At 44.3% G+C, this 25,201-nt stretch overlaps 1 protein-coding gene across 1 annotated transcript; it reads left to right on the top strand.

Moving 5' to 3' along the window:
* The first annotated feature begins 12,099 nt into the window (after positions 1-12,099).
* LOC136318327 (phosphatidylinositol N-acetylglucosaminyltransferase subunit A-like) lies at positions 12,100-24,939 on the top strand. The gene is made up of 5 exons (XM_066250685.1): positions 12,100-13,324; positions 17,833-17,965; positions 18,780-18,912; positions 19,064-19,270; positions 24,364-24,939. The coding sequence occupies exons 1-5, from the start codon at positions 12,148-12,150 to the stop codon at positions 24,616-24,618; spliced, it is 1,905 nt and encodes a 634-aa protein (XP_066106782.1). The 5' UTR covers positions 12,100-12,147; the 3' UTR covers positions 24,619-24,939.
* The last annotated feature ends 262 nt before the right edge of the window (positions 24,940-25,201 follow it).

A 25,201-nucleotide genomic window follows, 5' to 3' on the forward strand; every position in this document is an offset into this window, starting at 1 on the left:
GGTAGCAGAGGGCAGGGCACGGGGTCCCGTTCCTCTGCTCGCTGAGCCACAAGTCGCCGATGAATCGATTGTAAAAGTGCTGGTGTGTGCACACCCATCCACCTCGGCAATCATTCACCGCAAGAGGCATCCAGTCCAGGTCCCACCCTGACGCCAGGGACCCCTTTACACGGGAAAGAAAAAGGCCTACTATGAGAAGTCACACTAAGAGTGAACTATGCATTACTTCCCTTATTCCTCGGAGGGAAAGTGTATAGCTGTCTCTTTCAGCAGCCTTGGAGGACAGAGCTACGGATGGGCAGTGAGGTGAGCAAAGGGACACTTCAGAACGGGAGACACATTGGGAATCCACGCAGAAACGCAAAGTGTGCAAACCAACCTTTGTGCTGTTTCCTGTAGTGGGGGAAAAAATTGGTGGCAAGATTCAACTTCCTCTACCACAGAGCCTTGCGATCTGCCCTCTTCTTGGTTCTAACATTCTAAGCCCGGGCTGCACCTCTCAGACGGTGGGGAGCCCGGGGCCGGCAGGGGAGAGCAGGGCTTGGTGAGGCAGTCTGGGGCTTGGTGAGGCAGCGCGGGACTCGGCAGGCGAGGGTGTCATCGGGCAGCGGCAGCCTGATCGAAGCTGTCTACACAACGTGAACGAGAGGGACCCGAAAATGATGGAGAAGATGATGCTAGCAGCTACACAGCGTCCTTTCCCTGAAAGATCATTTGGGAGAATCTTCCGCACAGAAAAGACAACGGAGAGCCTTCACGTCACCCCTTTCCAAATCCACTGCCTCGCGGAGCTCAAGGCTCGCGGCCCGTCCCCATCCACCGGCCACGGCACCGTGGCGCCCAAGCTGCTGCCGGGAAGGGCGGGGCTCACCGCTTCGAGGGAACAAAACTGTGCTCCAGGCCGCGTGCCCATGAACGCGGGCGCGCGGACATTCACGAAGACAGAGGAACTGTCCGAGTTTCCACGTTTCCCCTCGTTACATGTTATTTGAGCTGATAGGTCCTCCCACGCGCACGCAGGCCGCCGGAGGAGGGCTTGTGGACAGGCCAGAAGGGCGTGCACACCCGCCGAGCTCCCTCAGGCTTGGACGGGGACCTTGTCTTCGTTTTCTTTTCCTGACGGCCTGCCCACTGGGGAACTGAAAGCCCTTCTATCCTGCCAACCGGAGAGCTCCGTCCAACACAGCAGGCGCAGAATGCACCACCAATACAACAGCCTGCATCGTCCAGGGGCTTCTTAACTATCAATAGTTCCCTTCCTCTCTGGGCAGGGGTGGGGTCCAGAGAACAGGCCGCCTCCTTACAGGAGATGACAGACCAGCTCCTGTGCGGTGGGAGGCTTTTAAGCCCCGGGGGGATTTTTCTATCTGCGCCATCTGAGAAGCGTTCCTTTAGACCAAAGGTGTCCCCTGGGGAACCGAGAGGTAAGTGTACCTCTCGGACTGCTGTCCAGACTTCAGCAAGGACTGCTGCAAAGGGCTAGAGCCATGGGACGAGTGCCTGGCGCCGCCCTGCTGGCCAACAGGGATTCCTGCCCCCGGACTTTCTGAGAGGTTCAAGGCCGCTGGTGACGCACGCCAACCTTGTCGGGCTCTCACGGAGCCTGAAAAAGACCAGTGGGCCCCGCCTTGGAAGTTTAGAGTAAAGAGATATTTAGTAAAAGTAAATGAATAAAGTAAAATTAAAAAGGAAAGGAAACAGTCTGCCCACGAGATTCTCGGTCTTCTTGGACGGAAGGGACTGTCCAGTGCCCGCACCTCCACGCCACGTGTGAGCGACAGGGTATTCGTTCTAGAATTCTCAGCCAGGTGTCCCCTTCACAGGGAAGAACGGGGGGGGGGCACAGAGCAGGTGACGCAGCGGAGGGACTGTAGGCTGGAGAAAGTCTGGCAGGTTAAGGGAGGTAGGTCAGGCCCTGAAGGGAAACAGGGCACCACAAGAGGATCTGAAGCAAGGGAGCATGTGGTGGGATCACAGAGCAGCCCCAAACACTTACACATAAGTCCTAGCTCCTGGCACCTCAGAGTGACCTCATTTGAAATAAGGTTCCTTTGTGGACAGAATTCAGGTAAGGATCTTGAGATGAGATCATCCCAGTTTTTGGGTGAGCACTAAGTCCAACCACCAGTATACCCTTTTGAAAGAGAGAGAGAGATTTACAACAGAGGACAAGAAGACCATGTACAGATGGAGACAGAGATTGGAGTGGCAAGTCCACAAGCCAAGGACGGCTGGCAACCACCAGGAGCTGAGAGAGAGCATAGGGCCGATTCTCCCCAAGAGTTTCCAGGGGGGATCAACCCTGCAGACAGCTTATCACAGACCTGTGGCTCCCAGAACTGTGAGAGAACGCATTTCTGCTGTTGTAACGCCCCCGCCCAGTCTGTGGTGGCGGGGGCCCGGGCCCTGGGAAACGAACACAGAGTCCCAGGATGAGATCGGCACTTTGGAAACATCATTGTGGCTTCTTCCGTGGGGAGACGGGGCTTGAACCATGAGATCGGGTGTTGAAGGGAGACCCGTTAGGAAGCCCGCTGCCATCAGGAATCCAGGTGCGGACTGAAGAACCAGCACTGCGGCGGGGAGGCCAACAAACGTGATGTTATCGATGCAAAGGCCCGTCACCGACATCGTCACTCTGTTCCACACGGCGAGGAGGGAGGCGTGATTGAGGAAGGAAGGGGGTGCAGGTGGAGGTGACACCCGGGAAAGAAGGGCAGCTGGACCCCAGGGACGAAAGGGGACCAAGGTGCTGATGCGGGAAGATCCATCGTGGCCAAGTCGAGGCATGAAGGGCCGTCTGCCGAGGACCTTCCCCCGACCAGGTCATCTGTGCCGGGAGGGGCTGGCTCTCGCTCTCGCTCTCACTCTCGCTCTCACTCTCGCAAGGGCCCCGCTGGGTTTGGAGAGCGTGACGTGTAGGACAGGCACTCACACGGCTGCGGTCTTCCCTCAGACGCCACGGGCAGCTTGGACGGGGACCAGGGGTGGCAGATGGCAGTGCGAGTCCAGGACCAGGCTTCTTCAGAGAGTGGTATGTTTCGTTCGGTCTGTTTCCCCGGAGAGCTCTGGGCTGACTTTAATAGATCCTCGAATGTAAACACCGGGCACAACACGTCCTTCCTGATGGAGAAATACAGCATTGTGGGGCCGTCCCACGCTACGCTGGCCGGCAGTACACACGGGCTACAGTAACAGCTGATAGGACTGTCACCGAATGGGGGGGGGTGACAGAGGCTAGGCCCCCCAGGACACATGCTGTGTGAATCCATGAACATAAAATTCATTCTGGCCCTGGCCGGTGGCTCAATGGATAGAGCGTTGGTCCAGCATATGGACGTCCTGGGTTCGATCCCCAGTCAGGGCACACAGGAGAGGTGACCAACTCCTTCTGTCCCCATCCCTCTCCCTTTCTCTCCCTCTTCCCCTCCTGCAGCCCGTGGCTCAATCAATTGGCGCATCAGACCCAGTAGCTGAGGATGGCTCAGTTGGTCCGAGCACATCAACCTCAGGCATTAAAATAGCTCAGTTGATTCGAGCATCGGCCCAAGACTGGGTTGCCAGGTTGATTCCGTTTTGGGCATATGTGGACATCTGTCTCAAAATTCATTTTGTTTCAGGGCACAGACATGAAGTAAAACTATAGAGAAAATCAAGAAGATGATTCCCCCAAAAGTCAAAATAGTGGTAACTTGCCCTGGCCAGAGAGTACAAGTGGTTTGAGCGTTGTCCCAGTTTACAGGGATTGCCGGCTCAATCTCTGCTCAGGGTACATGCAGAGGCACATTCTATATCGCTCTCTCTCAAACGTCAATACATTTTTTAAAAAGTTAAAAAATAAATAGTGTCGGCTTCTAGCAGGGTAAACTAGGTGGTGATCATGAGAGTAGCTGGCAACAGCCTCCTTGGCCTGGGTGACTCATGGCTGTCCCTTTCCGAGTATTCATTAAGATGTGTTTATTTGAAGGCACTTGTGTGCCCACGGATCACACGCCATTATAAAAGATGAAAGGAAATGAGGGTAATTCTCTGTGAGTCTAGTAGCACTCAACAGTCTTTTTAAATTCTCTACAAAACACAGACTAGTATTCTAATAAGCCATGAAATGTTTTTCAGTGGCAAGGATTAGCAACCCAAATCAAATCTGGCAGAAAGAAAGAAGGGAGGGAGGGAGGGATGGAGGGAGGGAGGGAAGAAAGGGAGAAGTAGAGAAGGAAGAGAGACAAAGAGATGAAGGAAAGGAGGGAGGGAGGGAGGAAAAGAACACATTGGTTCATATAACAATAGTTTTATGCATGGCCTTCAGGCATGGCTGGATCCAGGTGCTCAAATGCTACTGAATGGCACCTGTCTTTTGGCACACCTTGGCTCGGAGTTTCTCAGGGCCCCAGTTCTATCTTCTGCATCAAGGATAAAAAATGGCTTTTGTCATCATTAGGTTCACATGTGACCAGCTTAACGAACCCAGCAAGCAAATAAGCAAACAATCCTCTTTGTCAATAACCGTAGCAGAAGTCTGCATCTGGCTGTCTCTGTCATCATGGGCTATGGACTCTTCCCTAACCAGGCACTTGTAGCCGAGCCTGGTCGAGTCTCCCCCTGGAGCTCCGTATCACAGGGCCTGTGAGTGAGTGACAGCCAGGTACTCCTGAAAGCAAGCTCCACTTGTCCGAACCAAAGGGGGGGGGGTGAACACAGGGGCAGACAAACGCCAGCGCTGTCCACTACAAATACTTCCAGTGCGCTGTGTGCCTTCACGCAGAGACTTCATTTCCTCTACTCAAACCCCTCCCTCTCCCAAATAAAGAGCAAAGTCCAACAAAACAATGAAATACATACAGAGAGAGACCCAAGCATTCAGAAGGAAACCAAGGGACTCAACAAGCGAAGGATCCTGTTCTCCTCAACCTTTGACCTCTCATGAAGCACCTACTGGACGTGGGGGCCAACGCTACACATCGGTCAGAAGGTATAATTCCCAGGGGTGTGCTGGTGACCAGCGTCCTGCTGGCCTGGTTCAGGCGAACAGATGGTGACCTGGTGACCGGACTGACCCACGTCCCTCAGCTGCTGCCCAGGGACCAGGAACTTCTGCCCCACAGCCTCAGGGCATAAACGGAAATGAGTGTGCCCCCTTGCAGTGAGCAAGGACACAGATTTCCCCCAAAGGGAGAGGACAAATGTTGCTTACAGTGACCTGGCCAGCCAGGCACCAAGGCAATCGGCAGCCACAACACCTCCTTCATTACAACGGTGGTTCGCTGAATTCTCCGTGCTGCTGTTGACTTCACTGTCAAGCGAGGACTTCCGGACGGGTCTGTGCCAATTTAAAAGCACCCGGAGATGCCAACCCCCACAACTCCTTCTGGGTTAGAGCATCGGCCGGCTGGGAATGCTGAGGTCACCGGTGTGAAACCCTGGACACGGCTTGCACAAGAAGCAACTACTTCCCACTCCTCTCCACCATGCCCCTCCCTCTCTCCCCTCTAAAATCAATTTAAATATTTATATATATATATATATATATATGAAAATTAACTCCAACACATCAGCCTCAGGACATCTTGTGTCTAAGAATGGCTGCAGGAAACCCACTCTATCAGAACAGCCCCAGCTGGAGAGCTCTCCCCAAGCAGAGTGACGAAAAAGAAAATCATGTCTCTTTTTATCATTACCAGTAATCCTTTCACAACAAAAGGCTTTGCAGTTTCTGTCACATTCCCAGATCAAGATGGACTGATGACATGTAGATTAGCACCTAGCTCCCCCCACCACCACCCCATTACTCATCAAGCATACCTGAGGCTCCCTCCCCGGTGCAAACCCAAAGCAGCCCCCACCAAGATATTTCTCAGGATAATTCCCCCCAGTGGCATTTTCGGATGACCCTCAGGCTGCAAGGAAGATGAAACACAGAAGTCATCTCTTTAAAATCTCTCCTCTCCCAGAAGAGAGAATTCAAGATGCAGGTGGCAGTTAACAGCTGCCCTGGAGGACCCTCTCCCACCAGACCTGCTTCTGTCCCCCGAGGGCACAGCCCAGGGGCCAAGGGGCACCCCAGGCCGGGTCTTCTTCCCCACCCTGCTCCCTTCTTGATAGGGACTGAACTATAACCCCACCACCGCCCACCACCACCACCACCACTGCTCAATCTGTATGTTGAAACCCGACTTCCAGTAGTTAGGAATAGAGTTGGTCACATTAAAATGAAGTCATTAGGTCCCTGGCCAGCTGGCCCAGTGGATACAGCATTGGGGAGAGCCCTGCTCTTTAGCCTGAAGTACACAGCAACTATAACCTGACCACGTGCAGGACCACCCTGGGCCGAAACTGACCCCAAACCCTGTCTTTGCCCTGTTTGGTGCCTCCTCCCTCTATAATCAAGCCCCCAGACCCTTTCTAGACACCCGACTGGACCTGGTTTCCCTTGCCTGTAACACGTGGTGACCTATGCGTTTGCCAAGTGTTGGGCAGATAAAATATATTATGCTCACTTTGTTAAAGATGGCGCTGCCCACGTGGAGGCTGTTGCCCAGGTGATATTAATGTGTGTCTCTATGGGCTGTGGGCAGGCAGAATCCTTGTAGCCTGGGGCTTGGTTTTGGGATTACTAGAAAGCCTGGCAGTCATATGAAATGACCGCTGTTCTAGATATTATAAATTGTAATTAAAATGATTTGTGCAAAGGTGTCTGCTAATTCAAACTGAATTACCCAGGGCAGGCGGCGAGGACGCCCCTTTGCTTACTGCTCCACAGGGTTTCCCCCTTCTACTTGCGTAATTGCTTAAAGTAGAGTGCAATGAAGGAAACCACTGGCGGTACATTTCTTAAGAGCCACCGCTTGCTCAATAAATAAAGGTGACTTAAATAATAAAATGTTAATTCACATGTCAAAGATCTCTTTGTACACAACATTTCTTGTGTAGATCTTTCCATCATTTTTAAGCTCGCCTTGCAGAGGACCATCAATTATTTTTAATTTTACGTCCGTTCATTCACGAACTCTTGAACAGGCAACATAAAGTTGACCATGTCCAAATGCAGGCTCAGGTAAAAAAAATGCCAACACACTTAAGAGTTTGGCCCTGAGACTTATTGATGGTCATAGCAAAGGCAAGTTTTACAGGAAATTGTCTACGTCTCAATTGAAATGGCAACCCTGTTTGAGATGGATCCAAATCAATTCTTGGAATGACATGTATTTCACCTTTAGAGGAGCCAAAGACTTAGCTATTATGACATTATTTTTCAATTGGAGAACCTCTAGTCTTGTACCATTGCAAAGACCCCTTCTGGTGTTAAGATTTCTTAATAGCATAATAATTGCTCTAATCTTTAATTTCAATTTGTGAGGTGGCATGCCAGAAGGCAGGACTATTTGAATGCCGTGGCAACTTCACCCCGTTGGCTAGTACAGTTCCGCAAGCAACCAATAAGCTATCGGTGACAAACAGACACTTAAGCTGCATATAATAAGCCTTTCCCACCCTTTTTGATGTGGGGTGATACAATCCCATCATGTCTCTGATGGGTGACTTTGTATTAGAGCGGTGTTTCCCAACGTGGGGCCCATACCCTTAGGGGGGCAATTTAATAGTTAAGGGGGGCAATTTGAAAATGGACTCGACACGACTTTAACTCTTTCGCCCCGGGCCATTTAAATGCAATGCTAGATCGGTGCCAAATTTAACAAAAAATGCAATTCTTAAATAATTGCGGTAAATAATTATTAAGTATAATTTCGTTTGATGAGACCAAAATATCAACTGGGTGATTGGCGTCGTCAAGTAAATTTCGTCCTGGGTTCACCCTGGAGCGTGCCATCTGCTGCTGGGAACCCCGGACGTTTTAAAAACTCGCTAAACAACGCAGTTATTCTCACCTAATTGGCCCAGCACAACTTCTGTAGTGTTTCACATCATTCAGTTGGTGTTAATTTGAAATAAGTGTCAGTCAAAACTGTTGTAAAAGCTCGTTGATTTAATAAATATACATATATATATTGTATAGATATAATTGGTAAGTATTTGATTTTATTTTTATCAATATTAAACTATTAAGTACTTCTTGCATCGGGGCTAGAAAGCACTAATATTTTATAACTATTACTGGGGTTATAATAGTGCATGCACAACAATTTTAATTTTAGAAGCCTAACTTTCCAGAAAATTTTGTCAAGTGGAAAAAATATAGATACCTTTTGATTTGCGGTGGTAGTGTAGTAAATGTGTTATATACATTTAAATAAATATGAATTTTTAGTATACATTTACTCTATGTCACATTAAATATATTTTAACACATTTTAATATTAGTTTTTAATTGATCTTATTTTTATTATAGCCCATAGTAAAATGAGTGGTGCAAGCAAGAAAAAAACTTGTCAATATTTGGAGGAATATTTAAAATTTGGGTTCATACCCGCTGTTCACAATGAGCGGATTCCTCTTTGTCTTTTATGCCAGCAATGCTTGACCAACGAATCAATGAAATGAGGTCATCTTGAGGCGCATTTGAAGGCGAAACATAGTGCTCATATTAATTCAGATTTGAGTTACTTTAAAACTTTAAAGAAAAATTTTGAAAAAAGAACAACATTAAAGTCTCTATTTACCGTTCATACTTCAACTAATAATCGTGTTCTTGAGGCTAGTTATCAAATTTCTTTATTCATCGCTAAAACTGGAGAAAATCACACTATAGGAGAGAATTTAATAAAACCGTCAATATCAGCATTTCTTAAAACGGTTCTTGAAAAAGATGACAAAGATGTAAAAGCTATGTCACTCAGTAATAATTCTGTTAGCAGAAGAATAGACGAAATGAGTGAGGATATTGAAAAACAACTTATTGAAAAGCTGAAAACAAGAAAATTCTCCTTGCAAATGGATGAATCAACTTTGAGAGACAGGCAGTATTGATAACTTACATAAGATATATTGATAAAGGACATTTTGCTGAAGCAATGTTGTTCTGTAAAAGATTAGAAAGCACCACTACCTCCAAAGATATATATAATAAGCTAAAAAACTACTTAGATGTCAATGATATACCAATGAAAAATATAACATCTTGTGCTGCAGATGGTGCTCCCAATATGATGGGCAAGAAAAATGGCTGCTTAAAATTGATGAAAGATGCGAATCCAGAAATGATTCTTGTGCATTGTGTTATTTATAGGGAAAACTTGGTAGCTAAAAACATCTCGCCTGTTCTGAATGAAGTATTACATACAGTAATAAAGTGTGTTAATGCTATTAAAGCTAGTGACAAATGTGAGTGTCTTTTCAAGCTATTTTGTGAAGAACAAAATGAAGACCATGTGAGACTTTTACTTCATACTGAAGTAAGATGGTCCTAAAGGAAACTGTTTGAAAAGATTTATGGAACTGTTTGATACTCTTAGGGATTTTTTAAGCGACAAACCTGAAATGAAGTATCTGTTAACAATAGATGGTAAAGCATTTGTGAGTTATTTAGTCGATATCTTTGAAAAACTAAATATATTAAATAAGCAACTTCAAGGAACAAATAAAACTCTTGTCGATGCAAAAGCAAAGATATTTGGTTTCATTACCAATATTGAGTTATGTCAGAAACATATTAACAACAAAAACTTGAAACAATTTCATTGGCTCCAAAAATGTGAAGTAACTGATACCGCTTTACTTGTTATTGTCAATCATTTGAATATGCTATTGGCTGATTTAAAAGAAAGATTTTCTGATTTCAAACAAATTGATTTCCCAACATGGATGATGCAGCCAATGTTAGTGGATTTGTCTGATATATCAAATATGCAGTATCAAGAAGAACTCGCAGAATTGCAAAATGATGAGTCAGTTAAAGCTTTATTTAATATCAAAGGAGCGATGGCATGGCTTTGTGAGGAAACAGAAATCAAATACCCAAATACAACAAAATGTGCAAGAAAACTATTGCTACCATTTCCATCTTCATTTTTAGCTGAATGTGGATTTAGTGCTGTAAGTGATTTACTGGTAAAAGAAAGAAATAGGCTGGATATAACACAAAGTGGAGACTTGAGACTAAAGCTAACCAAATTGGAACCTAATATAAAATCTCTGTGCAGCAAGCATCAAGCGCGAGGATCTCACTAAATTAAAATAATAGATTAATATAGAAAAATCTATTAAAATTATTTGGAATTTAAATTTGTTTTTCATTATGTTTTGAAATTTTACTTACTGTGTTTTGTTAACAATTTCATAGTGATTTCTTCCTAGAACCTATCATTTATGTTTATTAAGTGAACAAATCAATTTATTAATGTTAAAAATTATGTATGTTACATAGGGGGGCATAAAAATTTTAGAAAGGTTAAGATGGGGCATGGCACCAAAAAGGTTGGGAAACACTGCTTTACACCATGATGATGAGAAAACCTGGTGGAAGTAGGCAGACTCCTCGCCGAACAGTGAAGGTTGAGGGAAAACTGATTTCATTTGGTTCATTACGCACTGTTTTCATTATCATTGATTTTTTTAAATGAACTAGAATTGGAAATTTGGGTTTACGTGACAAACCACAGTAAAAACGTTACCGAAGACCCTGGCCGGTTGGCTCAGTGGTAGAGCGTCGGCCTGGCATGCAGGAGTCCCAGGTTCGATTCCTGGCCAGGGCACACAGGAGAAGCGCTCATCTGCTTCTCCACCCCTCCCCCTCTCCTTCCTCTCTGTCTCTCTCTTCCCCTCCCCCATCCAAAGCTCCATTGGAGCAAAGTCGGCCTCGGCACTGAGGATGGCTGCATGGCCTCTGCCTCAGGCGCTAGAATGGCTCTGGTCACAACAGAGCGACCCCCGGAGGGGCAGAGCGTCGCCCCCTGGTGGGCAGTGCGTCGCCCCTGGTGGGTGTGCCAGGTGGATCCCGGTCAGGCGCATGCTGGAGTCTGTTTGACTGCCTCCCTGTTTCCAACCTCAGAAAAATACCAAAAAAAAAAAAAAAAAAAAAAGTTACCGAAGCTTCTTAAAAGTATAAATTTGAAGAATCTCAATATATGATAACATTGAATATTAATTAGTAAATTCAGGTGAGCAAACTGTTCTAGAGTATTTATGAACATATATTTAAAATATAGATGAATTTGTTAGACAGAAGAGATAAGACTTTACACCTGCAGTGAATATGCATTTTCTGAGTTTGCAGGAGACATTGTTAACTCAGATGGTCAGAATGGCTTCCTGTTGTATAGCTGAGTTTCTGAGGGCATGGAAATATCATTTGTAAAGCTCGGGAAGAGTTTCACTGGGTTTCCAATGCTCTTTAGCTTTAAAAGTCTAAGACTATATAATAGTACTGAATATTGAATGGACATTTTGCGCTAATAAGGGTCTATGCGTCCCCTGGGATAAATATTTCCTACTTTAGAAGTAGAAAGTGGCCCCGTAGAAGTAGGAAGTGGCCCCAGATTCAGCCCGTGTCTAGTTTAGTCTTTATCTTGAGACTCCAAACTGAAGGGAGGGACACACTCATGGCAGAAAGCTCTGCATAACTGAAAGAAAGTTAAGAAGATGAAAGTGGTAGTTTATTGTCATTCTTGTGTAAGGAAAGAGGAAATGTGGATGTCTGCAGCATGTGCTGCCATTGGCACTTGGAAAAGCTGCTTTCAAAAAGACATTTCTAGCTCCAGGTGTATTAATATGTGAACCCCACAGAGTCAATACTAGCAAAACTTTCTGAGATTGGTTGAATCAGTGGCTAAGCTCTCAAGTGGGGTTGGCACCTGTTTTCTGTAAAGACCCTTGATCTGTAATTATTGGAATGAAGTGGTTTGTTCCTATGGTAAATTATTATATACTATAGTGTAACAAATTTATTTTTTGAAATTATGTCTAGCAATCTTTTTCAAGTAAAATTACAATGTAAGGTCATTGTAGAATGTAGTTTTGTTTTATGGCACGTAGTAAATGCTAAGTGGGTAAATGTCGAGTGATTAATGATATGATTTGTTTTACTTCTAGGAGAAAGCTAACAAATTTACATTAACATTAAAACCCTATTTATATCTGGATTTGGAATATGGGATGTATTTTGTCTGAGCTGAGATCTGCTTTTACTCTTTCTTTCAGGTACTGAGACATACCTTAATTGGGTTACTCAAGGACTAATGACTAAACTGTCTCAGCATGACCTGTCGAGGAGGAGATGGACTTGGCCATGACCCCTCAGGAGATGGACTTGGCTGTGACCCCTCAGGAGATGGACTTGGCTATGACCCCTCAGGAGATGGACTTGGCTATGACCCCTCAGGAGATGGACTTGGCCATGACCCTGCAGGAGATGGATTTGGCTATGACCCCTCAGGAGATGGACTTGGCCATGACCCTGCAGGAGATGGACTTGGCAATGACCCCTCAGGAAATGGACTTGGCTATGACTCCTCAGAAGATGGACTTGGCTATGACCCCTCAGGAGATGGACTTGGCTATGACCCCTCAGGAGATGGACTTGGCAATGACCCCTCAGGAGATGGACTTGGCCATGACCCTGCAGGAGATGGACTTGGCTATGACCCCTCAGGAAATGGACTTGGCTATGACTCCTCAGAAGATGGACTTGGCTATGACCCCTCAGGAGATGGACTTGGCTATGACCCCTCAGGAGATGGACTTGGCTATGACCCCTCAGGAGATGGACTTGGCTATGACCCCTCAAATGCACTCGACCATGTTAGCTCTCATCCCCATAGTATATGCATGGTGTCGGACTTTTTCTACCCAAATATGGGAGGCGTGGAAAGCCACATTTACCAGCTCTCTCAGTGCCTGATTGAAAGAGGACACAAGGTCATAGTTGTCACCCATGATTATGGAAATAGAAAAGGCATCCGTTACCTCACTAAAGGCCTCAAAGTCTATTACTTGCCTCTGAAAGTGATGTACAACCAAACTACAGCCACAACCCTCTTTCACAGTCTGCCATTGCTCAGGTACATATTTGTGCGGGAGCAAGTCACCATAATCCACTCCCATAGTTCCTTTTCCGCCATGGCCCACGATGCCCTCTTCCATGCCAAGACAATGGGGCTCCATACAGTCTTCACGGACCATTCCCTTTTTGGGTTTGCTGATGTCAGCTCGGTGCTCACAAACAAGCTTCTAACTGTATCTCTTTGTGACACAAATCACATCATTTGTGTCTCTTATACTAGTAAGGAAAACACTGTGGTAAGAGCAGCACTGAATCCTGAAATAGTGTCCGTCATTCCTAATGCTGTAGATCCTACTGACTTCACTCCAGACCCAGTTAGAAGGCATGATAGTATAACTGTTGTTATTGTCAGCAGACTTGTTTACAGAAAAGGTAATGAAACGATAGCTACGATTGCGCCGCGTAGACTTTGTTCTTATAGAAAGCTGTTAAATACTTGCATATAATTGTTTGGCTTTTATTGTGTTTTATGGCTTTATGACTACTTCTGCTTTAAATATAACAAAGAAAGGTCAGATGTTGTTTTATACATTCAAAAAGAAATTTTTGGAGCGGTGGTGAATGCCACCTTCTTCCCAACCTTTGATTTTTTTTTTTCCCTTTTGCATTTCTCTGAAGCTGGAAACAGGGAGAGACAGTCAGACAGACTCCCGCATGCGCCCGACCGGGATCCACCCGGCACGCCCACCAGGGGCAACGCTCTGCCCACCAGGGGGCGATGTTATGCCCATCCTGGGCGTCGCCATGTTGCAACCAGAGCCACTCTAGCGCCTGAGGCAGAGGCCACAGAGCCATCCCCAGCTCCCGGGCCATCTTTGCTCCAATGGAGCCTTGGCTGCGGGAGGGGAAGAGAGAGACAGAGAGGAAGGCGCGGTGGAGGGGTGGAGAAGCAAATGGGCACTTCTTCTGTGTGCCCTGGCTGGGAATCGAACCTGGGTCCTCCGCACGCTAGGCCGACGCTCTACCGCTGAGCCAACCGGCCAGGGCCCAACCTTTGATGTTTTAATAGTTGCTTAAAAATAAAACCAACCTGATGCCATTGAATAGATAGGACTTTTTAAAAGTTAAAACAGCCCTGCTAGTGTGGTAAGAAGTACAGGTCCCAGCCCACCACCAATTTCTAATTGCAAAGGTAATGACTTTTCTTCGCAGATATTTTGAAAACAGAAAAGCACAAGGTAAAAACCTAAAATCAGCTGTACTATTCAGGGGTAACTGTAGTGAATATTTTAATTCAGAGCTTTCTTGTGTTTTTTACACCTATATTCAAAATCATTGAGCTTGTTCCACACAAGACTGTTTTGTTACTTGTGTATTTCATTTAAGTATTTTATTTAATCGTAGATCAGACATTAGTAACATTGGCAGGTAAGTGAAAGCACAGAGCTCACTCTGTCCCATTGTGCGATCGAGGACAAGCCTCATAACATCTCGAAGTCTCAGTTTTTTCATTTGTGTCATTTGGGCAACAATGGCCTCTTGTGATGGTTCCTCTGAAGTACTTAACTCAGTTTGTACTTGAGGAGTGTTCCTTGTTATCAAAGGAGACTCTTAGTGTCCCGTGTCACTTAACAGACACTGAAGTAGAATTTGTCGCGCCTCAATCACTAAGCCTGAAACTGTCTGGCTAATCCAATCATAATGGTCTCCTGCTCTTTGAAAACCTATGCAGTAATCAAACTTAAAGCGGGGAATCATTAAAATGATAATATATATTACCTCTCCTTAAATATTTGAATTCAACTCAAAGTATTAATGTGCACTTGAGTTGCCAATAGTTTGATGTAGGCTTGCAGGCTTAAGAGGACTGGTCCAGTGATTTGAGCTGCATCTTTCCTGCACGGTTACCTTCAAACAGCATCATTTACAATCGCCAATTTGGTGTCTTTTTAAATAGGATAGAAACCTAAAAGCATATGAAGTAATGTGTTTCCCAGATTTTCATTTGATTTTATACTGTGGTATAGGGTACCCCTTAATCTGACAAGAGCTTTTTTCTCCGAGTTTATTGAAGTTTCCCACAGTTCAGCTTGGTTTCATAGAAACTCATTTTGTCAGTTTTTGTGCTTTTTAATTACATTACCCAACGCAGTAACAAATGCATCTGGCAGCAAACAGATTTGGGGCAGCACAGCGGGTTCTTGGTGTAAAGCTTAGCTGTGTGAACAGCAGTGTTTGAATGTACTAGGGAGAGTGGCACCAGATCCGCTATGGCCATTGTCATGGACAGCCATGGGTGATCAGGCTCTTATGCAGAGGTTGAGAAAACCGTTACTGAATTCTTTTCTGGGGTGAAAGCAATGACATGCTCTCATCCTCTAATCAAGAATATGTAATAGGACCAGCATTCTGTATTCTGAATACCTTGGGATATTGCTAATGTGTTTGTTGTAACTTAAAATGTTAAATACAATGTATTTAAAATGTTTTTTAATCAAATAGTATATACCTTTGTGAGATAGATAGCTAAGAAAGTATGATGCATCCATGGTCAAGGCTTAGAGCAAAATTAACTGTTTGTACAATGATTAAGCCTGTAAGCTGTACTTCACTAATTATGGTATTTTAACCAGCTGAGCTAACCACCAGTAGGGTGAACTTACAGCCTTTCCTGTTTTCAATAATTTAACAAATACTTATGGAACCTTCTCCATATGTCAGGCATCATACAAAAAGTAATATTCTGAGAAGAAACAGACACATCAGTAGCCCAAAAGTGAGTAGTTATATTAATGATCTGTTAATAGTTAAATTAATTTCCTTAGTTTATTAGGACCAGATATCCAAGATCCACTGAAATGTATTAAGTAAAGGACAGGATAAATCAAAACCCTTATCAGCCAGGTTTCCTGGCTGGCTTTTTCTCTCTTTTCTTGAGCCCCTTTTTGCTCCGTTAGAGTTTCGCAGGCACCCCCCACATGCTGTGGTGGCAATGACAACTTACGTTTATGTTCTGCGGCTGGTAAAGCCTGTGCATGGTACACTGCTCCACTAGACCCTCCCAGCGGTAGGGTATGTGTTATCTGCATGTAACAGGAAAACTGAGTCTCAGAGAGGGTAAGTAATCTGCTCAGGTTACACAGTAAGTAATAGAGATAACAAGCATGAGTTCAAGTCTTCCTGAATTAAGATCTCCAGTTCCCTCCAGCCCCCTCCCTCTACCATTATCTTAGGTATAGATGCTGTAGACTCTTCAAAATACTGAACTTTAAAAGCAGTTTGAGTCACAAACTTCCCTGTCCATTTTGAGTAACTGGTGATTGAAAGTCCTTTCTTATGTTCCATTGTGTTAAACTTTTCTTAGAGGCACAAGAACATTTTTATTGGGGGGGAGCAAAACCCTTTGTTTTTAGAGTAAAAATATAGATAATTGACAGTTTTCATGCCATTTCTTATAAGGTAGTCAGGATTACTGTATTTAAAGTATATTGCCTGACATTAAGCACTCAGTAAATGTTAACTATTACCAGCAATTATGATTATTACTCTATATATGGTTTTTATTTTCATTTGAAGAGGATTCTTACCCTTTGTTTTCAAAGGCAGAGAGGGAAAAGGAACGAAACAAAAAATTACAGGTTAGATGTTAAAAGTCATTAAGCCACCTTCTGATTTATTAGAAATCCAACTGAAAGATTTTATAATAGACTTGAAACAAAGGTAGCTCTAAGATTTTAATGAGAAGCCATAAGTCAGAAAAGCTGCATGTGAATTTATGTTTGCTAATGCAATCATCTTGAAAATACAATCAGAATTACTTAATAGAAATGGCCTGTCTATATCTATCTCCCACCATCTTTTTTTTAACATAATGAGTCTGCCTGTATTTGGGGAGTTAACAGTGTGATTCTGGTGTGTGTGTGTGTGTCTGTGTAAGCATTTAAATTGGTAAAACAGGTTTTGCATTTTTACTTGGCACAATTTGTGACTGTTGAGTTAACTTCTCAAATATTGTCACCATACCTATCACTTTGGCTAGACACTTTCAGACTAGTAGAGCATGATTTGTTTTACTGCTCCACATCACCTGCGGTTGTGTTTCATTTGAGAAAAAAACAAAGATGAATCCTTTTGTTCTATGGCAGCGGTAGGCGACCCCTGTGCTTTGGTTGTTCGACCCCTGCCGGGGTCGCAACCCACAGGTTGAGAACTGCTGTTCTATGGGATGTAATGATCTGGCAGTTGATGGGTCCTGCCCTCTTCATCACTCTCCTTCAGGGAAGCGGGCTGTAGCGGGCTTAGATGGACTATTTTAAATTTGCTAATAGCATAGTATTCACTGTCGAATCCTTTGTATAAATTGCATTAGGTACAAAGTGGGGACAGCAGTTTATTGCTTAGTCCTTTCCCGTGTCAGGGCGTGGAGTTAGATAATGGACTATAACTGAAAGAGACATTGGACTTTAGGTACGTAGGTCTCTTAATACCCTGTGTCGGGAAACTCTCATCAAAGAGCTCACTCACTAAAAGGCTGCGACAAGATCTAGATCTCCTCTCAGCTGCCCTGCAATGTAGAATACTTGAACTCAAATGTCAGCTACCTCAGATACCTTCTGCAGAAGTAGGCAATATGTAAACACAAATGAAGAATTTAAAAGGACATTGTGCGGAAATGAAATTTCAGTGGTATACATACTGGGTGTATGACAGGCAACAATGAATCAGTGTGTACATGTTCACGAAAGGCAACGCTTGGGGGACCTCTGGCAGTTTGGGGAAGGTCCCACCCTCCCACAAAAGCTTTAAGAAAATTTGTGTCTCTACTTAAGGAGGGCATAGCTAATCCTTTTCAAAGTGAGTCAATTCTCAGTAGTTGTGATGATTTTTTTTAAGCTTAAATAATAGTATGTCCAACATTTAACTTCATTTTCTATTTCCAGGGACTGATTTGCTTAGTGGTATAATCCCTGAACTCTGTCAGAAATATGAAGATTTAAATTTCATAATTGGAGGAGAAGGACCAAAGAGAATCATTTTGGAAGAAGTACGAGAAAAGTACCAGCTACATGACAGGTATTGATGGATTCCATATGGTCTTAGGCGAGGAGACTATCAGTTACCTAAACTTGGTATTGGCTACATTCCTGCATTAAGTGAGCTGCTTCTCCTCCATATGTTTGATTTAAAATGTAATTCAAGGCCTATTTAAAATATTTCATATAAAATAGGAAACCCTAGTTGGAGAATTCACAGTTTTAGTTTTTTCGTGAGCCAACTATTACTTAAGTTTATGGGACAGTGATAGGAGGCATTGTGGAACGCACAAAAAACCAACTGCTTGGATTGGAAATGCGTGCAGATTTTCAAGCCATACTGAGTCATGATGTAAATAGCTTGGCCCCAATCATGTCAGTTCCGCTACACATACAGATTTGGACATTTCTGTTCCTCAGTAACTTAGATAACATGTGAGGGCTGTGCTTGTGAAACAACAGTTTAAAGGGACATTCTCCTGTTTAGAAATAGCATGTTAACATTTATTCAGCAAAGGATATTAATATTTTCATTAAATGCAAACTCATTTTGGAAATGATGGCATTTGATATGTGGATGAAAGTTAGAAGTGTGTACCCTGAAAATTAATTTTCTAAATAAAAAATAGATAGAAGAAAGTTAGAACTATGTTAGCTCTAAGAGTTTTAACCAAACAGCTTAATAAGACTGTTTCTTTTAGGTCAGAGTTTGGCAATATTAAGCTTATGAAGTGGAAAACATTAGAACCAGTAAGATTCGAAGTATAATATTATGAATAGCACACTTGGCTTATAAATTATATATTGTAGCATGATTTTCACTGTCCTCTTTCTTCTCTCATTTCAAAAATCAGAGTGCGTCTTTTGGGAGCCTTAGAACACAAGGATGTTAGAAATGTCTTAGTTCAAGGACATATTTTTCTTAACACTTCCCTTACTGAAGCATTCTGCATGGCAATTGTGGAAGCAGCCAGTTGTGGTTTACAGGTAAAAAGCTTTGAGGACTTATATTGTTGGGGTTTCTAAACATGTATTAGAAAACTACTCAGACACATTCTGTACTACTTTTTAAGTTGGTTTTGCTAATTTTCCTTAGATATGAATTGTGCTGGATTTTATGTTCTTTTTTGTCTTTAAGGTTGTAAGTACCAGGGTTGGTGGAATTCCTGAAGTACTTCCAGAAAATCTTATTATTTTATGTGAGCCTTCTGTAAAATCTTTGTGTGAGGGATTGGAAAAAGCTATTTCCCAGCTGAAGTCCGGAGCATTGCCAGCTCCAGAACAAATCCATAACATAGTAAAGACTTTCTACACCTGGAGGAATGTGGCGGAGAGAACTGAAAAAGTATGTCATCTACCAGAGGAAAGGGTATTTGGAGGCTCTTTCTGAATCGCTGATGTTTCACATACTGGTTGACTCTTTCTTATACAGGTTTACCATTTCTGTTCTGTTGCTTAAATTTATGAAGTCTCTTCCCAATGACAAAAAGTGAACCATGCACTTTTGGTATGTGCTGGACCTTATGTTTCTTGTCAAAGCATTGCATTTGACATCTGGAAGCAGCAGTAATGCAATCGACATCTTTCATTAAACAGGCATAACGAAGTTACAGAATTTTTTAGAAGTCACTGCCATTAGAGGCAGAACTAATATTAACATCTCCTGTGAGACATTTTCTTGAGACTGTTTCTAATTCTGAAGTGTATAGGTCTATTAGAAAAATATATGGTTCTACTTGGACTGATTGCAGCAACTCTGTAACTTGCAAATACTATTTCAGGCTATTTCCTAAAACTCTTGGGTCACTTTTTGCTAACTGCTGTGATTTTCTACAGGAAAAGGATTTTTGCATCTTTGGGCTGATTGAGAACATAGTAAGTTAGAATTCAGAATGCACCTGACAAATGTCGGAAGTATGATCACAGATAAAAGGCACCAATAGAGAGAGAATTTCCAAAAGGACAGATACAGGACAGATTAATTCCCTTAGGTGGGAAAGGATGATTGTGGGGAATGCTTCCTGCTTTCAAGTTAGGGACTTCATTTATTCTGCTCAGTTTTGTCCTTCATTGAATCTCATTCCTTTGTGTGCTTCATGCCTCTTATTCCCACATAAAACACTAGGTGGAAACAGTCTGCTTTCTAGTATGTAGAAATGATGACCAGAAGGTCAGTCAGTTGGGAGCAAGGAGAAGATAATAGTTCAGACGGGTGCTCTGTGCTTTCACTGTAGTCGGTGGAGCAGCTAGTTTCTAGCCAGAAAAAGCAACATGGAGCAGCAGACTGAGCTGAACAGCTCTTGGCTGTAGGGCTCTCTTATTTGGTTTACGTGATAAATTCCTGGACACAGGATGAATTCCTTTGAATATAAGTGCAGAAAACCTCTTATCTCTAAAAATCGTCATACACATTTTCCATTGAAATGTGCCCTGGCCGGTTGGCTCAGCAGTAGAGCGTCGGCCTGGCGTGCAGGAGTCCCAGGTTGGATTCCCAGCCAGGGCACACAGGGGAGGCGCCCATCTGCTTCTCCACCCCTCCCCCTCTCCTTCCTCTCTGTCTCTCTCTTCCCCTCCTGCAGTGAGGCTCCATTGGAGCAAAGTTGGCCCAGGCGCTGGGGATGGCTCTGTGGCCTCTGCCTCAGGCGCTAGAATGGCTCTGGTCACGACAGAGTGACGCCCCAGATGGGCAGAGCATCACCCTCTGGTGGGCAGAGCATCGCCCCCTGGTGGGCGTGCTGGGTGGATCCCGGTCGGGCGCATGCGGGAGTCTGTCTGACTGCCTCCCCATTTCCAACTTCAGAAAAATGAAAAAAAAAAAAAAAAAGAAACGTGAGGTATTTGTGTTAACACTTTTTTTTTTTTTTTTTTTTTGTATTTTTCTGAAGCTGGAAACGGGGAGAGACAGTCAGACAAACTCCCACATGCGCCCGACCGGGATCCACCTGGCACGCCCACCAGGGGCGACGCTCTGCCGCGACCAGAGCCACCCTAGCACCTGGGGCAGAGGCCAAGGAGCTATCCCCAGCGCCGGGGCCATCTTTGCTCCAATGGAGCCTTGGCTGCGGGAGGGGAAGGGGGAGGTGGAGAAGCAAATGGGTGCTTCTCCTGTGTGCCCTAACCAGGAATCGAACCCGGGTCTCCCGCACGCCAGGCCGACGCTCTACCGCTGAGCCAACCGGCCAGGGCCTGCGTTAACACTTTTGATGGAAATGACTGAAATACTCTCACCTTCTAGAGGTTTTACAGTATCTCCACCCTTATGAAATAACTACTATTTTCCTTTGGAAGTGGGAGTGTAGTACTGATTACCTGCTGGAAGTACAGGTCAGAATCACCCAGGAAACCTTTCCAGGAGCTGTTTATTCCATCCCCCCCCCCCCGTCTTCCTTGATTGTAATATAACCCGTTAAGAGCTAGGAGCAGAGGTAGAATTGGGGAATGGTTGGCAGGGACATTTGGTTAGACAGCTTTTTTCAGTGATATGCTACTCTGCTTGAGAACCATGACTCTTTAAGTCAGGGGTCCCCAAACTTTTTACACAGGGGGCCAGTTCACTGTCCCTCAGACCGATGGAGGGCCGGACTATAAAAAAAACTATGAACAAATCCCTATGCACACTGCACATATCTTATTTTAAAGTAAAAAAACAAAACGAGAACAAATACAATATTTAAAATAAAGAACAAGTAAATTTAAATCAACAAATTGACCAGTATTTCAGTGGGAACTATGCTCCTCTCACTGACCACCAATGAAAGAGGTGCCCCTTCCGGAAGTGCGGCGGGGGCTGGATGAATGGCCTCAGGGGGCCGCAGTTTGGGGACCCCTGCTTTAAGTTGTGACTTCACCCTCCTTGACCAGAGTCATGTAAACCTCAGAAGTCTGAGCTACTGTAGGTATTAAATTTGGGTCAGAGCAAAGAACTCTGGTGACAATGTGTCAGCATATGTTAAAGGAGCTAATTAGGACTTTAAAAAAAATTTTTTTTTTTCCTGTATTTTTCTGAAGCCGGAAACGGGGAGAGACAGTCAGACAGACTCCCGCATGCGCCTGACCGGGATCCACCCGGCACGCCCACCAGGGGGCTACGCTCTGCCCACCAGGGGGCGATGCTCTGCCCCTCCGGGGGGTCGCTCTGCCACGACCAGAGCCACTCTAGCGCCTGGGGTAGAGGCCAAGGAGCCATCCCCAGCGCCCAGGCCATCTTTGCTCCAATGGAGCCTCAGCTGCAGGAGGGGAAGAGAGAGACAGGGAGGAAGGAGAGGGGGAGGAGTGGAGAAGCAGATGGGCACTTCTCCTGTGTGCCCCGGCCGGGAATCGAACCTGGGACTCCTGCACGCCAGGCCGACGCTCTACCACTGAGCCAACCGGCCAGGGCCTAATTAGGACTTTTTTTAACCACAATTTTTTTTTTAGTTTTGCTTAAATTAATAGTAAAACATCTGTATTTTTTAGTTTTATAATCTATGGTGACTTATAGTAGTGTTTTTCAACCACTTGTTCATGGCCCAGTCTGCCGGGAATTCCGTGCCAGTCTGCGAAAGAGTTAACCACCCTGATGTTGTATGAAAACTAAAGACCCAGTGATCTTAGTTGAATTTGTTTATGCTCAGGGTGATTTCTGCTTTAGTGGTCCTGGAAATAATTTTTCTATTTATACCAGTCCCCAAGTGTAAAAACGGTTGAAAACCACTGATTTATAGTATACATTCAGAAAAAAGTTGCCTGACCAGGTGGTGGTACAGTGGATAGAGTGTCAGCCTGGGACACAGAGGACCCAGATTCAAACCCTGAGGTCGCCGGCTTGAGTGCGGGATCATCCTGCTTGAGTGTGGGGTTACTAGCTTGAGCCCAAAGGTCGCTCTGGCTTGAGCCCAAGGTTGCTGGCTTGAATAATGGGTCACTCGGTCTACTGTTGCCCCCCAGTCAAGGCACATATGAGAAATCAATCAATAAACAACTAAGTATCACAATGAACACTAGATGCTTCTCCTCTTTCTCCCTTCCTGTCCCTATCTGTCCCTCTCTCTGACTCTCTTTCCCTCTGTCTCTGTCAAAAAATAAGAAAAGAAAAATAAAAAAGTTAATCCTGGTCTGTAATTGTTATACCTAGCATTCTCTTCACAGTAGTAAATTACTTGTCACTTAAGATCATAAATTGATTTAGAAATACAGGTGGGCACACAGGACAGTTTGTTGTGCCCTTTTATTTCTACCTGTCCCCCACAGGACATTTTGATCCCTTTCAACTCCTCCATCTTAGTTTCACTGTGCTTTTTGGGAAATTGAACAATTATGATTCATCTGTCTCAGCATAATTGTGATTCAGAGCTATTCCAAATGTCCTCAGAGGAGAAGAGCTAGATGGAAACATCCTGTGTCATTTATTTGCCTGTAGAACTTGTACTGTGTGTTTTATCTTTCTTGAATGCAGGAGACTGTTTACAGATCTGATACATGAGAATGAGCCAAGTAATTGTCAAATGCAATTTAAAAAATGAATGCTGCCTGACCTGTGGTGGCGCAGTGGATAAAGCGTCGACCTGGAAATGCTGAGGTTGCCGCTTCAAAACCCTGGGCTTGCCTGGTCATGGCACATATGGGAGTTGATGCTTCCAGCTCCTCCCCCCTGTCTCTCTTTCTCTCTCTCTCTCTCCTCTCTAAAAAATGAATAAATAATAAAAAAAATTAAAAAAAATGAATGCTGACTCATTTGATGTATTCAAAACAAGTATGTGTAAAGATTTTTTTTTTAATTTCTGAGTTTAGTGCTTAGCAGTACTTTAAAAAAGAAGCCTCCTACTACCATTCTCAGCAATAAACTTTGTTTTCTTTGCAAGTGTTTGACCTACCATCTACTAAGATTTCTCCCATCTATTTTCTTTTATTTGGAATCCATGAAATGTTTCTGTATATTCTCATCATCTGTGCTCAGCAGCACAGTCTCATGTGGCTATGGAAGGAAGAGCCACTCTGTACCTAGAGAGAAGCACACTAGATTGTCACTGTCTGAGTGTGATGTGATGTGATTGATGTCTACGAGATAGCAGGGAGAGCTTCTCAGCCGAGCCAAGGAATCTTAGAAGGCCATTTCTGCTGAATTAAATGTATGGCCTCCACCAAGGTGATCTAAGGGCAGTTCCAACTTCTCAGGTCTTTAGAATCTTGTAGTTGCATTAACAATGATGGTGATCTAGGAGACAGGAGTCGTGGCATATTCATCTTTGTATCACGTGGTGTCTAGCCCAGGGTTTTGTCCAAAATAAGCACCCCATGAGTGTTGGATCAAAAGACAGTAATTACTGCAATGAATTTCATTAGCCACATAATTCCTATAACAACAACAAAATGTAAGCAACTTCTCTTTACATCTATTAAACATTCCTGACCGTGTTTATTGTGGATCAGAGTGCTCATTCTCATCCTCTCTCCTACCAGGTGTACAACCGCGTGGCAGGAGACATTATGTTACCCATGGACCAACGACTGGAGAGACTCATGTCTCATTGCGGCCCAGTAACCGGCTGCATTTTTGCTTTGTTGGCGGTATTCAACTTTCTTTTCCTCACCTTCCTGAGGTGGATGATTCCAGATTCTACCATTGATGTTGCAATAGATGTCACAGGGCCAAAGGCTTCCTGGCCTCATCAATATCCTTACAGCAGTAAACAGGGCAGGGATGAAGACGTCTAAATCCAGGCAGAAGAAATCCTGGATCAGAATATTTTAAACATTTATAATAGTTCTATTAAGACTGTTGAAAATAACCTTGCTTTTTTCTTTTTGGAAATTAGTAAGTTGTGCTACCTCTATATCATTCAGTGTTTTATTCTGAGAACAGATAACTTATGCAACTCCTGAGTGTAGAAACTCCTTGCACTTACATAACATTTAGGAGAAAGCATATGTCACTCAGGTATCGATTTTTTCAGACTACTGAAATCCCTATAGCAGAGATGTTTTCACATGTTCTGGGAGCTTTGGGTGCTGAAGGGCCAAATGTTTTCTGGGCTTTTTTTTTTTTTTTTTTCATTTTTCTGAAGCTGGAAACAGGGAGAGACAGTCAGACAGACTCCCGCATGAGCCCGGCCGGGATCCACCCGGCACGCCCACCAGGGGCGATGCTCTGCCCACCAGGGGGCGATGCTCTGCCCATCCTGGGTGTCGCCATGTTGCGACCAGAGCCACTCCAGCGCCTGAGGCAGAGGCCACAGAGCCATCCCCATCGCCGGGGCCATCTTTGCTCCAATGGAGCCTTGGCTGCGGGAGGGGAAGA

The sequence above is a fragment of the Saccopteryx bilineata genome, unplaced genomic scaffold, assembly GCF_036850765.1.
Source record: "Saccopteryx bilineata isolate mSacBil1 unplaced genomic scaffold, mSacBil1_pri_phased_curated manual_scaffold_38, whole genome shotgun sequence".
Lineage (NCBI taxonomy): Eukaryota > Metazoa > Chordata > Mammalia > Chiroptera > Emballonuridae > Saccopteryx > Saccopteryx bilineata.

Bases quoted from the DNA above. Each gene is read 5' to 3' on its own strand.
- LOC136318327 (XM_066250685.1), top strand. From the start codon at position 12,148: ATGACCTGTCGAGGAGGAGATGGACTTGGCCATGACCCCTCAGGAGAT. The intron at 17,966-18,779 runs GTATTGATGGAT...TTCAAAAATCAG, and splicing joins AAGTACCAGCTACATGACAG to AGTGCGTCTTTTGGGAGCCT. The intron at 19,271-24,363 runs GTATGTCATCTA...CTCTCCTACCAG, and splicing joins TGGCGGAGAGAACTGAAAAA to GTGTACAACCGCGTGGCAGG.